We start from the raw sequence: 15,301 nt of genomic DNA on the forward strand, positions 1-15,301 counted from the left end.
TGCAGTTTTAGGGACTTTAATATTGGCGCCATTAATCAGCTTCTGAGATTGCTGCTTGACCTCCCATGACAGAGGCATGAGAAGATGAAAAACTTTTTTTTCTTTGGTCAGCTACTGCTCCCTGCTGTGCTGGGAGTTTCTCTTAAGAGCAGGCGAGAGGAAAGAAAACAAGAGGAGAGGAAATAAGGGGGTAAGGTAAAGAAGACAAACAAAGGAAGGGAGGAGAAGAGCATGGTGTGTAACAGTGGGCCAGCTTTCTGATTTAGAGGCCCGTGTGACGTTTTTACGAGTGCACTCTCCAGGGAGAGCTTAGTGCCCATTCATTGGAACTCATTGAGGAGCAGAGTGCTACTGGCACTTGTATAGCTGACATACAGTGCTCCATGAGAAGGGGAGGGGGGCACACTACAACAGAAAAACTGGTTGATGGTCAGTTGAATTGGCTTTGATATGTAGGAACATTAAAAAGGAAGTTTGTGTTTATGTTTCAGTTTCTTCTAAGTAGCCATTTTAGTCTCAGCCACTTTAACTTTTCACTCCAGTATCTGTTATTTTTACAGTCTATGGTTCAAACTGCAGTGAAGAGATGCTGAACTCAACGATGCAGCTCTACGTACAGGGAAAAAAAGCATGCCCCACATTAATCAGCCTTCCATTAGGGGATAAAATCCTTACAGAGAATGTGCAGTGCCTGTGTGTGTCCTGGAAATAAAACATTTCGGGGGTGTTTCTTTGTGTCTATATTACTGTATGCAGTCGGTGTCTCGACTGATGAAGAATTAAAGTGTCTTGTGTCTGTCTCTCCCTCCCCCTCAGCCTTTTTCTCTGATTCTGCTCTGGCACAAAGCCACCAGGGGCTACATGTGACGCCAAACAAGACACAGCACTCAGACATACAGACGTGGGCCTGGATGTCCTGATGTTAGTCTACCTTCGCAGGCCGGCATCAATCGGCCACTCTGTGACCCTCTCTGCTCTCAGTTAGGATGGAGTGTGAGGTGCAGGAAGAGAGACAGTAGAGAGGCAGACAGAAATATGACTGCTCTGAATGTAGTGCTTCCCTCTAGAGGCTCGTCTGTGAACTGTTTTGACATCAGTGTTCAACATTTTTAGGAGCAGGACTGTTTTGAGACCTTGGATGAGGATTGTTCTTTATATTCAGATGGAAAATGGGAATTGATGTGTGTGATGTTGTTTGAATTTATAGATTAATAAAGCTTACTAATGAAACATCTTGTCCTACTTTCCCCGCATGGGAAAAAAAAAACATCCTGTTGACATATTGAAATAAGAAGTAAAATAAGCTTATATTGATGATGATATTCCATGTTAAGGTTGTATATTAATATTTCATTTGCTGACACCAGGAATTACAAGTGAAGCAGAAATGAGGCCTCCCCAGCCAAAGTTAGAGTGGGCTAATGTAGAAGCATTTAAAGGCTGTGCAGGCTGTGTAGCTTTGTCCCGGACTTTAAGTTGAATCCATAAAGCACAATCAGTTTAGCATTGATTGGTGTGAGAGACAGTAGTAAGTGATGTCGGGTTTCACGTTCAGACGGCCAAGAAGCGTCTTGTCTGGAAGTCAGAGAGGGAAAGAGGAAAAACTTGCTGCTAGACATGGAGTCCATTAATGCTCTTCGCCTCATAAACATGCTCCGATTACATGCAGGCATTCTCTGAGTGTTTGCAGTTGCAGGCCCTGATGTGACTTTGCCAAACACAGAGTCGAGGATAGAGCTTGTGGCATCATGACGCACTTCTTAATAAGAATTAGGCGTTATTTTTTTACTTTAAAACTGGAAGGAATGTATTTCCTGGGACGGCACCCAGAGAGGACAACTGTATGTGTGTGTGTTACCAGTGTGTGGGTACATTCTCTGGCACATCAGGAGATTGCTGTCACTCTGTCACTGGATATGTCTACCATGACTACCTTCATTAAAGCTTCACCACCCAACTTAGCCTGTAGTTATCCTCATTAAGGGAAGGCTCATACCCAGACTAATGCACTGTGTGGAAATGCTCCATATACACTATAGATGCCATTATAGTTTAGACTTCAAATTGTATCTCCAAAATCTGCACGTTATCTGAACTTGTTTTATAATCAGAACAAAGCCACCATGATTTATTTCTCACTGTCTTTTGGTTGACACAGTTTATAGTTTTCTACTCATAGTTCCTGAGTACTTTGATTCTCTTTAATGTGCTACCATGTTCCTGAATGATAATGAATCCTCCTTATACCCTGAACATTTAACTGAACAAGAAAAGACAGCAAAATGTCTTCTTATTATTGATCAGGGTTGATGTAAAATGAACCCCATGTTTTCTTGTGTCCTGCAGGTAAAAACTGGGACCTCAGCGCTGCTCTAAATGATTATGAGGAGCTCAGGCAGGTCCACACTGCCAACCTGCCGCAGGTCTTCAACGAGGGCCGCTACTACAAGCAGCCAGAGACACGTGACACGCCCACCCATGTCAGCAAGATCGACAGGCCGTGTGTGCAGAAGCAGGAGGACAATGCACAAGGTACGGTGACCGAACCAAAGCTGTGTTACCCCGACCAGTAACTTCCACTGTCGTCACTTTCTTCCCACTCATCCTCCCTTCTGCTCCACTCCAGAGAAGCGTCTGTCCCGTGGGATCTCCCATGCCAGCTCTGCTATCGTCTCCTTGGCGCGCCTGCAGGTAGCCAACGAGTGTACCAGCGAGCAGTTCCCTCTCGAGATGCCCATCTACACATTCCAGCTACCAGACCTCAGCGTGTACAGCGAGGACTTCAGGAGCTTCATAGAGAGAGACCTTATAGAGCAGTCCACCATGATGGCTCTGGAACAAGCCGGTGAGTACTACACAATATAATAAATGAGATTAGATTTGTAACCGAATCTGCATTTAGAGAAAAATGAAATGTAGAAAGGCTCTCAAAGCAGCAGCATTGCAAAACGTAAACCAAGGGGGGTCTACATTACTGGAAGAGGTCGAGGCTGAGAGTAAGATCAGAGAGGCAGCATCATCTGGAAGCAAGACGACATCAACCTAATTCAAAGCGTGCTGGATCCCAGAGGATTCATCTCCCTGCTGAACTAACAGGGGGAGAAACTAGTTAGTGAAGTTTGAAATCTTCCTGCAGATTTTCCCCACACAGAGGCAAGAGAGATCGTAAAAGCCTTCCTCACCTACTTCTTTTCAAAGTGTGTGAGGACAAAAGATGAATGGGACACTTGCATTTTGTTTTACACTTCACATTTCTGTTTCGCCTCTCATCAACCGCTCATGATCTCTTTTGCATGATGATGATCATTGTCAAACAATCAGTTGTCATGTCAAATCTTGGCGCATTAAATGTAACCCTAATTGTACGCATCAAAACCTGATGAGGACCAAAACTGCAACACTGAAAATTATATCTATGAAATTAAGAAAAGGCAACATTCATTTTATGGCAATCAGTATTTCCAAAATGAATTATATCTATCGTGAAAAAAAATTGACAAACACATAAAAACCTCAGCATTCTGACCCCTGTTACACTGAGGGGGAAAGTCATTCTGAGCCTGTTCTGTGTTTACTGTTGTTAAATAAACAATGCAGCCAGATAACCCCAGGCTCAGAGCAGTGAGCATGCCTGCAGTGACGCAGCGGGCCAAGCTGTGAAGCAGTCGTCCCCTCCCTGAGGGACGCACGCAGGGCGGTGATGGAGCACAAAGTGGAGATGCTGTCAGACTGATGAGGAAAATATTCAGAGTAGAGGAACGCTGGGCGTTTGGGAGTGTATGCAAGCATATGGCTTGTGCTAATGATTGCCTTCAAAGTTCAGCTATTGAGGCTAATTAAGCTTGTTGGCTAAATGTTCTCAATGGGCAGTTCCTGCTTCCTACTGCAGTACTCTGAGATCGTAAGATGTTGAGTTGCAGTTAATGTGAAGGGCTCCTTCAAGACCTGTAATTCATTTCTGCAGACTTTTCTGTTAAGACTTTTTTTTTTATTGTTGATGTTGTTTTCAATTTTCTTTAAACCTGCTTTAAATCTTCTGTTAGACTTCTATTATTATGAATGTAAAAAGCATTCAGATTTTTTCATTGACTTTTCCACCACCCGTGGCTCCTCTTAGATTGAGGAAGAAACAACAGGGCATGTTTATTGTCGCTCTGATTGTTGGTTCAAACGTGTGGAAAATCTTTTTATCCAGGGTTGGCGCCTTTGAAATGAAAAAAAAGTCAAATATGTCTGTTGATTTGGTTGAATTTGAAGTTAAACTCAAGCTCTTTGATGTGATGGTGGTGACACATTTATACATGTTTCAAGTGCAAGATGACAGTATCAGACCTGCTGTAGTTTGAAGTTATGTGAATCAAAGTGCCAAGGACAGGATTCAAACCTGCAGCAGGTGCATAAAGGACCGTAGACTCTGGATAGTCGATCTAATAGTATAATGACTTTTAACAGGGAGAATGGCATCAATCCCATTTCCTTGCTGCATCCCAGTCGTTTGCTTTCAGCTCTATGTCATTTTTTGGGGTTTTTTGGGTTTTTTTTGCAGCGAGTCACCCTTTACAGCACTTGTTCACCCACAGCCCTCACTTAAAAGAATACAGCTAGCCTTTCTTGGTACTGTTTGATACAATAGCTGAGGCTAAGAGACAGATCTCTTCTTAATCAGGAAGAGGACGATGACAGAGGAAGGTAAGAAGAACTGGGGAAGTTTCTTGTGTTTTTCTTAACAAAACGGTACAAAAAAATAAAGCTTTGTCGAACTTTTCAGTAATGTTCAAAAAGAAAGGATTATCTTGTCAGGACAGGCTTTTACACATTAGAGAGAGTTCGGTCAAACTGTAGGCTGTTGAGCTATTTGTGGCAGTACACTTTAGTTTTACAGTGCAGTGTCATTGAGAGACCTTTCGGGGGGGCGAAGCAAACCGAAACCTAATCCCTGCATAATGTTGCTTTTTACTATTTATGGTAACTGATTTTGGTTGCATATAAACAAAAAGTAAGTGAGTTTACTTCCTTTTCTTTCATACTCTTTTATTGTTTTTTGTTGCTGTTTGGTCCATGTGTGCAGGTCGTCTGAACTGGTGGTCCACCATGTGCACCAGCTGTAAGAAGCTGCTTCCTCTGGCCACCACAGGGGACGGGAACTGCCTCCTGCATGCTGCCTCTTTAGGTGAGTCACTCACATACACGCACAGTAGAAGTTACTCCCAGCTTTACCATCACATTCATCACAAGCACTTGAGTCCAGTTTTTTTTTTTTTTTTTTTTTAACCAGACTCCTGGACGGCTGTGTATGACACTGTCACAGTTGTTATATAACAGTGTCAGTGCTGTGTCACAGCTGCTAAAATTGAGAGGAGAGGACTGAGAAAAGGGCGAGAAAGAAGGAGAGGGAATGGGATGACTGACCTATAGATTTCAGAAAGCTATTCTCTGCAGGTTTCAGGGAGATCACAGTTCAACAGGTCTTTGCAAACTGAGACTGTTGAGTCTGAAAGCAAGGACTGCTTGAGCAGACAGTGAAGGCAATAAGGTTAGAGGAAACGGAGTTAATTAGACCTACACTGACAGACGGAGTAAAGCGCTTTGATGGATGACATTTTAAGACAAGGAAATTAAAGAGCAGCTCAGTTTGATTTTAAAGCTTGGTGCAGTTCAGCAACGAGAATTTCATAACCCCGTTTTTTATGTCCTCGATCTTCGCAACGCAGTAACCCTGTTGTTTGTCTGTGTTGACTAGGGATGTGGGGCTTCCATGACAGAGACCTGATGCTGAGGAAGTCTTTGTATACTATGATGAAGAGCGGAGCGGAGAGAGACGCTCTGAAGAGGCGATGGAGGTGGCAGCAAACACAGCAGAACAAAGAGGTTGGGAAAGTGTCCATTTGTACAGACTGAACCGAAATGCATCACCTTCTATTTCAATAAAGACATGTTAAAAAACATGAGGAGGGCGCTGGCAGCATTGTTTCTAGTGCGTCTTCCTCATGTACGGAGGCTATAGACTTCCAAGTGCGCTGCCCTGGTTTGAATCGGACCTGTGGCTCTCTTCCCGCACGTCCTTCCCCACTTTCTCTCTATCTCTCTCCCTGGATTCTGACTCTATCTCCTGTCCTGACTCTACAATTAAGGCACAAAAATAAATCTTTAAAAAAAAAAAAAACCTATGAGGGAAATCTGTTAATAGGAGTGGATTTAAGCTTCCTCCTGGGTTTCTGTCTTTCTCTCATGTGCATTAATAGCCGTGCTGCTAATACCATAAAATTCACTGCACTTCCTCTTCCTTCCCTTGATGTTTATGGATTTAAGTATTTACAAATCTATTAGCAAAATGGTGTCACCAAAGATAGCTCATGAAAAGAAGTAGTCCAGATGCTCATGTTTTAAAAATGGCCTGAGGTGTCCTGGTGGCCCGGTGATCTAAGACAAAGTTATACTGTATGCAAAACACCACAAACCTTCCCTTAACAGCGAATTGGTTGAAAGGGACTTCACATTTAGATGCATAAAGCCTCATACGATAACCTTTTGCTTGCAGATGAAAATAGAACAAATGAATAATGATAGGATTTGTGTGGGAGAGCACCATCACATGCTGAACACAGTTTCCATTTCTGTGCGTTTGTGCAGTCGGGCCTGGTGTACACCGAGGAGGAGTGGGAGAGAGAGTGGAACGAGCTGCTGAAGTTGGCTTCTAGCGAGCCTCGCACTCACCTCAGCAAGAACGGCAACACCAGCGGAGGGTAAGCACACAATCATCCCACAATAAAATCCTGTGAGCGAACGTGCTGAAATCTGAACACCTGGAGACACAAACGTCGCACTCTGCAACGGTCGCACAATTAAAGTCATAAGTGACCTTCTCGGTAAGACTGATTTATCGAGAAAGCTCTGTATTCCCTGTTGCTCTTTCAGGTCGCTTCCATCTGATAACATTGTGGAAGCTCTCATGTGAGACTGTGCCATCTACAGGCTGCCGTCAGTATTAATCATTTCTGCTGTAACAGCCTTCCCTGAGCTGATGATTGCATTAAGCTGCAGCAGGTGATTTTTTTGCAACCCCTCGTTGCATAAACAAGTGTAAGAGTGGGTTTCGCTCAGGCTACAAAGGCAGATTGGAATCCAACCCTGAGTTCCACCCACACACAGAAACCTTGTGGTTATGTTTTGTTTCCATTTTCACTAATATAGACATACCGGTTAGGCGCTTTCTCACACGTGTGGTAGTGCAGCATATCTGATGCACGGAAAACCACTTGTGATGAGAGACTTGAAGAGACGGATTAAGGAGCACGCTGTAGACTGAGATGTCATCTGATTACGGAAAATGCCAATTAGGATTGAATTCATTTGTTTCCCCAGTGTTTACCAGCCGAGTACAGAGCCCCCTACTGCTAGAAATACCTCATTAAAGAGCATCATTTGCTCATTTATTCTGCTAGTTTTAACCTCTCATTGAGTTTGACTGTAACACAGTAATCAGGTTAGGGATGTTTGATGGCCCTAGTGTGAGATGAGCCCCCTAAATAGGATGAGTGGGATTCACATATTAAGAGGCTCTTTATTAGAGTGAATTTGGCAGCGTGGCTGTTTGTGTGGCTGACAACTTAATTGTTGCACATCCTCTGGTTCCCTGGTGGTTGCATGCCTGAGAGCTCAGCCTCTGTTTTCTCCCTCCCTCCCTCCTTTTCTCTCCTGCTCTCTTTTTTTTTTTTTTCTTCTCCAGCACGTGTACGAACAGCTGGATCTTTGTATATTATCTGTTAAAGTTAGCCAGCAGGCAAAATGGATCCTACGATATCAGCATAGATTATGATTAGCACATAGATTATTATTTTGGCTCTGGATGTTTCCTTTCGTTCAGTACCAGTTCAGGAAATTGTCACAGTGTCCCATTATCCCTCTGTATTACATGTTTGTTTTGATTTTCACAGGGTGGATAACTCTGAAGATCCGGTGTACGAGAGTTTGGAGGAGTTCCATGTGTTTGTGCTGGCCCATGTGTTACGCAGGCCCATTGTAGTGGTGGCTGACACCATGCTCAGAGACTCAGGAGGAGAAGGTAGACCAACTAGGTTTTCTTTTTAATGTCCTACAAACACTTGGACGAATAATGAAGGGGTACATGATATGGTGTTCTTGAATTGCAGCATTTGCTCCCATCCCGTTTGGAGGACTCTATCTGCCTCTGGAGGTGCCCCCGAGCCGCTGTCACTGCTCCCCTCTGGTCCTGGCCTATGACCAGGCTCACTTCTCGGCGCTGGTGTCCATGGAGCAGAGAGACCAGCAGCGAGAGCAAGGTGAGCATTTGTGCATCATTACACAACCATTTTCTAAGAAAGAAGACCTGGTGGCATCCACAGGTTTTGATGTGGGACCATGACCTTTCCTTGACCCCTTGCTATTAAAAAAAATCCACCTGCTGTACTGCGCACTAGTTAAGTTGGGTCATATTGAAGCAGGCTTTGCTTTTAACTTGAAGTAGGAACATTGCAAGAGTGAGGGTGAGTGGTCTGCCTGCCCTGCTAGAGGTCAATAATGCATGAGACAGCACTCTAATTACCTGGGATCCATTATTAAAATAGGCCAGTTGGCAGAAGGAGGCTGAGGGTGGCTGACTAGGAAGAAAGTGGACGGCAGGGTTTTTTTGTCAGAACCCTTCAAAACCATATTTTAAGGGTGCTGAAGCTGTGCAGACACCCAGAGACATCAGACAATGACCCATTCTTCATATTCTTAAGGTCGTTCTCAGACCCTGAAGTCCCACTCCAGGCTTTTTACACAGTCCGCTGTACGACTCCACTGAACCAACTATAGAACAGAGTCAGTGTAAATCCAAGGCGTAGATACAGAAGACATAGATCTGTTAAATACTTTTCCAAAAAATCTTTACCTCATGTAGATTTCTATACTTTTTTTTACTGGAGCCTACAACAAAATATCATAGTCCTGAACTGCAATGGACTTGTGCTATTAGTGATGGCAAATAAGCTGTATCAATATGAGAACCAAGACAATCCCATCTCCTGAAACCATGAGACACACCCTCAAGCTAAAATAGTCTGACTTTATTGTCACTTATTCCAAGTCAAGACTGAAGTGTCACACCAAAACTCAAGTGAGTGCAATTTAAAGGCATTATTTGGTCTCAATAAACTGCTTGATCCAACCAAACCATTCCAGTCTGGAATCTGTGCTCTGCAGATCTCACCACCTTGGTCATCCTTATGTCCAAGTACAAGGCTACACCTCTCTCACTGCTCTATTGATTGTGTTTCTTTGTGGTGAGGGAGCGTTGATTTATTTGTTGAGGGACTTTCAGCCGCCAATGTTCCCACTTCGGAGATGATGCTTTTCCTCGAGGTCGGAGTAATCCTCAGCAAAGTTCCTTTAATTGACGAACAGAGTGGATCTCCTTGACAACCACTGACTCAGTGGGTGAAGCTCACTTGTCATTTAAGTGGGCAGTTGGCCAAACTTGCGCAAAATTGCTTCCTCTCTCAATCTTCCTCCTTTTTCTTCATCTTCTTCGTCTTCGTCTTCGTCTTCTTCGTCAGCTTCCCTCAGTAAATCAAGTCCTATCCTCGGCCTGGAAACACAAACCTAGTTATTAAGTTTTGGTATGTACACTGCAGACTGTAAGACACACGATTACAAACCTCCAACCTCTGCCCTGAAGACATTCCCTTTTATGCCAGCAGCACATCAAAGACAGCAGAACAGAACCACTCTGCACACACCCACTCAAGTTTGAGAGAGTGGCAGATGGAGTTTCTCTTTTCGTCCACCAGGTGGAGCATGTGTCAAAAGAACGTGATGTAGCTGCATCACAACAGCCCTGCATGACTGTACTTTTTCATTCTGGTACACTGTGTCCTGTGATAGGATCAGAGTTCGTTTTGTCTGCAGTCTCCCTCCAGGATGTTATGAAAACACTTGTGCACTAAGCTCAGTGCATTTGTATGTCATGTGATGTATCATGTTACACAGCAAGAGGGCAAATCTGTGCTACTGCAGTTCATGTTGTTTCCTTTTTTATGCATGTACAAGTAAGGGTTTGTAATTGTTGTTATTTTAGTAGAAAAGGCTAATTGTATTTACGTATAGTTTATGATTTTTATGAAAGACTATAAAGCTAGCACAAGGCTTATATATCTGAACAGATGCCAGATAGACAGACATGCAAAGGGTCAGACCTAATCTTCCACTGCCAATTAGGGTAGAGTAAACCCAGCCAGCCCCCTAAGCCTTGACCATATCACCACATATGGGCAGGGGTCCCGGGCTGCTGGAGCCCCGACAAAACCCACCCCTCTCTTCTGACAGTCGGTGCCTATGTGTGGACGTCTCAGGTGGAGGACTGTTCTCAGTTTCCCTGAAACACAGCAAAGAGCATCCAAGCGGTATTTGGCTGTGTGTGTAGAGGTGCCAGAGGCCGGGTGAGAACACTGGCTCTTTCTTCAGCCCCCTCTGTATGGAAGATTATAGCAGGGTCTCCACCGATGACATGATGCTAAATCACACTGACACATTATGCTACTACATTTATTTATTTATTTTTTTGGCCAGCTTGGATGATTTTAAGATTTTTTTCAAATTACAATAATGTGAGTGTTTTTCTCTTTCTTTCCCAAAAGAGCAGTAAAGTGTTTTGCTTTTTTCACGCAGTCAGGTGAACCCAGGTTTCTGTAGCTCTTGGCATGTTTTTTTTTAGCCGACTGCTGCTCACTTTCTTTGTGATAAAGACTGGCTGTTTGGTAGACGCCACTGCTCGTGTCTTTTATCAGCTTGTGCTCCTGTGGCTAAAAGATGCATGAGGGGAACTGGCCGTACCTCTAGAAATCTCTGGAGCTATTTCAAGCTACCAAAACACTTCCAGGTTTTCTTTGGCATCCCATCATCAACTCTCCAACACCCTTTTGAATGAAGTAAATGGTCGTCTTTTACACAAAGACCACCTACATAACAGTGCGGTGCAACCATCCCGCTCTGGCCCAGGTTTCACTTCTCCACCTATAAAAGACAGCTAGTGTATTACTCACCATGCAGGCTGGCTAATTCAATCAATATGGCAACGAGAGTTAACATGCTATTTGTTGTGGTTTTACGTGTTACTTCACATGCAAGGCTGTTGTAATTACCAAGACGGTTCCGCTGTTAAAATCTGTGGTTAAAAAAAAAAAAAAAAAAAAAAAAAAAAAGCTGAGGCTTGTTTATATGCACGACTGCTGTTTACTCTGGTGAATTAGGCTCTTCAAGTCTGCAGCTGTGCAGAGTGACTAAAGTCAGGAATTCTAATTTGTGCATTTTCAAGACAGTACAAATTGTTCTGGAATCGCAAAATAGAGAGGAAACATTGGCTCAGTGTTTCTTCTGTGAATCAAAGCTTGTATGGTGAACTTTGTCATCCGAAGGGAGAGAAAGAGGGGAGACACTCCTCCCTCCTTTGGCCGTCATCACAAGAGAACCGAATTCTTTGTTGAATTAGAGAAAAAGACAGAGCAAAGATAATGTATGCCCATTCTTAAATTCCGAGAAGTCTTATCTACCTTCCTTTCAACAGCTGCATCCTCACAGGTTACACCCTGGTTTCCTCCCCCTTTCTCCCCGTCTGTTGAATCAAAGATGTAAACAAGGCAAAGCAGGGTAGCAGCTATGTTGCTGAGTACACAACTTGCATACCAGGGAGGGCTATGATGTCATCCATACATAAGCTGTGGAAAACAGTCATTCGAGGACAGCGAAACAAGGCTGCCAACAGGGATAGTAAATACATTACAGACCCCCAGAGCTCGATTGGCAGCGTTGAATCTGTGGATCTGGACAGCGGCCCAAGCGGGAACAACGGCTCACAACAGCAGTTTGAAACGGCCAGAATAGGAGGACAGCTGCAACGTGAGAGCCAGGACGCAACCTCACAGACCTCCGCTGCCTGCTGCATGACCCGAGAGGGAACTGAGTGGGAGCTGGTCCACCGTCTTCTGTCTGTCTCTGTGTGTTTGTGATTATGACCAAGTTTTTCTGGGCAAAAGTGTTCTTGGAAAGACCCCTTTTTTCCTTAAAAAAAAAACCCTCCATTTTTTTTCCTCCCTGATGTTTTTGGTGTCATGGCACTGCTTTCATAACTTCTTTTTTTTTTCCTCTGAGGCAGCAGACATTAGTCATGCTTTTGTTGTAGGTAAAAAGCTTTGCAATGTGTAAACTACCTGCAAAGACGAGTAGTTTGCACGTGTTGATCCGTGTGGTTAGTGATGAGAGACTGGATTTTGTCTGCTTGGAAACCTACGGTGATAAATACAGAATAAAAGATTTTGTTCGCAGTGGTGATATGGTGCACTTGTGGGCATTATCACACTGCATGTTTCACCAGTATTTCCCACTATGCATGTTTAAAAGTGTACAAGTTGCAGCTATGCAGAAGCCCTCACGTAGAGACTGACGAGGGAAAGAGTGAGTGTTGGACCTGCAGTTTCATTAGGAGAGGCCATTGCTGCTTGGTGTCGGTGTCTTCATGAAGCCTGCCGAGCAGAGCAGCCAGTTGGCAGTGGAAGGACTGATGAAGCAGGGAGGAGACTGTCTCCTCCATCTGGGTCTGACGGTGAAGGCTGGAATGTCCTCATCTAAAACAGCCGGCCTCGCTCTGCTGTCATGTGGGCTGCAGCCCCCACGCACGAGGTAGCCCAAGGAGAGCTGTCATGTGGGCCAGTGGGGTCCACAGCTAGTCCTCTTCACTCTCTTGTTGTCGAGAAGCAGCCGATCTCTCGCACACAAACATGCCCGCATCGTGCTCGTACTATAAGCACGCCTCCCACAAGAGGAAGCCCGGGTGGGTGTCTGTTTTATGTTCTCTGTCCTGTGATTTGTGTTCGTTGAAAACCTCTTCCTGCTTATGAGTAGATGATTATATCAACAGGGTATATGGATTTAATCCTTTCTGCACTCCAGATTTTATTCTTTACTTCAGTCTGATTGCACTCTTTTAATGAAACAAATAATCCTAAACAGCCCTTTTCAGTTTTCCTCTGATATTGCCTTAAGGGTGAGGAAGTTTGGGACATCACTAAAAAGACGACGGATGAGGCAGGAAGCAGGAGCTCGAGACAATCAGGCAGCTGATAAACAACCTCAGATAAGCCACGTTTACTGGGAAGACAAATGTTAAAGCCATTATATCTAACTTGCCGGTTTCAAACTGACCTCCTAATTCAGCGCTGATAAACTTCCCATTGTTACACCTTCACAGTTAGCTTGTGCAGTATGTGATAATATCGGCTTGTTTAAAACTTGCAATATCGTCTTTGTCTTGCCCAGTAGCACTTTGCTATTGCTGCCATTGTTGGGTTTCCAGGTGTCAGAAACATGTCTAGGAGTTAAATAAGTGTTGTCATATTTGATAGAAAAGATTCCATACACTTTTTCCAGGATGACAGTGGATTTTCAACTTCAACATTGGTCTCACTGAAAGCGCCCTTTAGCGCGAGCTCTTTTGCTTTCAGATGTATCACATGATCCTCCTGAGCAGAACGAGGCGTCGCTGTTGTTTTGCTTCTCCTTTTTTTTCAAGATTAGAGGACATCTCGTCAGTGTTTCACTTTAAGAGATGAATTCTTGATCTTTAAAATACATCACAAAATATGGTCCAGATTAAAAAAAATTCTGAGCTATTTTGGAGCTTTCCTTTTTTTTCCATTCCATCATAATTGAATACTTCATAACATCGCTGACCCAATTTTTAAGACACTTGATTTCAATCTAATGCACCAATTCATACTTCCTTTACTTTTCCCCTTCATGAAAAGCTTCGCACGTGACACTTCTGAAGGCTGATTAAAGACCAATCTGTGTTATAAGAGGAGCCACCGCCGACTCAGACTCGTCTCTGCCTGGATGAGTCAGTCCGAGTGACACTCACCGGTCACACTTGCATCTTAAAATATAGATGGCAAATAGAATACTCCCACAGTCTTCTTTACCCCATGCTGACAGGCGTCTGTGATAATTAAGGTGGCATTATTCTAGTGTGTCATTATGGTGTCACATTAGCTCTGACACCAAGTCAGCCTCTCGAGAGAACGGGGTTGCGTGCAGTCTCACGTCCGGTGGTGAAACTAGACTAAACTTAACCTTCTGATAATCTCATCTCTTCCAGCTGTTATCCCTCTGACCGACTCAGAGCACAAGCTGCTCGCGCTCCATTTTGCCGTGGACCCTGGCAGGGACTGGGAATGGGGGAGGGACGATAATGACAACACCAAGCTCGCCAAGTAAGTCCTGTGTATTATATCACAGGTTGTTGATGCTTATCAACAAAACACACAAAGCTTGCTGACGAGGAGAGCAGTCAAATGAAGGGTGAGGGAGTTTTGAAAAAACAACAAAAAAACAACAAAACTGCAGGTCGAGGCAGTTCTGCTTGTGAAGCCACAAGGCTTTTTTGTGTGGGATTTAACTCTGATTATGGGCTCGGGGTTCAGGTCACTTCAAAGAAAGAGCAGAGAGTGAACAAATTGTAAGTCACGTCAGTCATCTATAGGGTTTCCCAGGAATGGCCTCTCTAAAGCAGCAACACCCTCTCTGAGTTTAGCAAATAGTTTTCGTAAGGGTTTCTGTTTCACATTCCTGTCAGTCAGGAGGCACGCGTGTCCTTTAACAAGCTGCAGATAATCAACACTGCACATATATAGAGAAGACGTTAAAACTTCTCTTTAATGCCTCCTCGTTATGTCGCCGTTAAACACGTCATCCTTTAGGGCTCCTTTCCAGCATGTTGTCCCCTTCTCTCTCATTCCTGCCTCTGACTCTCTCCACTAGCCCATCAATGAAAGCATACAACCACAAAGATTCACTTCAGGAAAAAAATTTCAATCTTAGACATATTAATATGCCAAATAGTCCTGGTAAAAGTTGATTGAATGTCAGCGATATAATATCACAGGTTGTTGTTAATTGTAAATACATGTTCTCCTGCAGTCTCATCTTGTCTTTGGAGGCCAAACTCAACCTGCTGCACAACTACATGAATGTAACGTGGATCCGAATTCCATCAGAAACAAGGGTAACTCCTTTTCTTTTTTTTTCTCTCACACGTGTCATATTTGTCATGGTTAATTTAGCCCTAGAGGGACTCCTCTTTTCCAGATGCTCTTGAAACCACAGAGTCCAATCAATCAGTTTTATGTTCCATCAGATGCAATAATCTCAAGCATTCATTGTTCTTGATTATAAATCAGGAGAATCTAACTCTTTATGTCTTGGGCTGAATATATTGAGTATTTTAAAGCCCTTCATTCATTAACTTTTT

General features: G+C 43.7%; 1 protein-coding gene across 2 annotated transcripts in view; it reads left to right on the forward strand.

The window, feature by feature from the left end:
- The window catches only part of otud7a (OTU deubiquitinase 7A), a 38,785-nt gene that overhangs the window by 20,205 nt on the left and 3,279 nt on the right, over positions 1-15,301 (forward strand). For both annotated transcript variants that reach the window (XM_079345791.1, XM_079345790.1), the window contains 9 exons: positions 2,347-2,532; positions 2,627-2,845; positions 5,069-5,170; positions 5,741-5,868; positions 6,631-6,743; positions 7,935-8,062; positions 8,151-8,300; positions 14,150-14,264; positions 14,971-15,055. In XM_079345791.1, coding sequence (XP_079201917.1) covers positions 2,347-2,532; positions 2,627-2,845; positions 5,069-5,170; positions 5,741-5,868; positions 6,631-6,743; positions 7,935-8,062; positions 8,151-8,300; positions 14,150-14,264; positions 14,971-15,055 — 1,226 coding nt within the window. The remainder of the gene's footprint in view (positions 1-2,346; positions 2,533-2,626; positions 2,846-5,068; positions 5,171-5,740; positions 5,869-6,630; positions 6,744-7,934; positions 8,063-8,150; positions 8,301-14,149; positions 14,265-14,970; positions 15,056-15,301) is intronic.

Source organism: Symphodus melops (assembly GCF_947650265.1).
Source record: "Symphodus melops genome assembly, chromosome: 6".
NCBI lineage: Eukaryota > Metazoa > Chordata > Actinopteri > Labriformes > Labridae > Symphodus > Symphodus melops.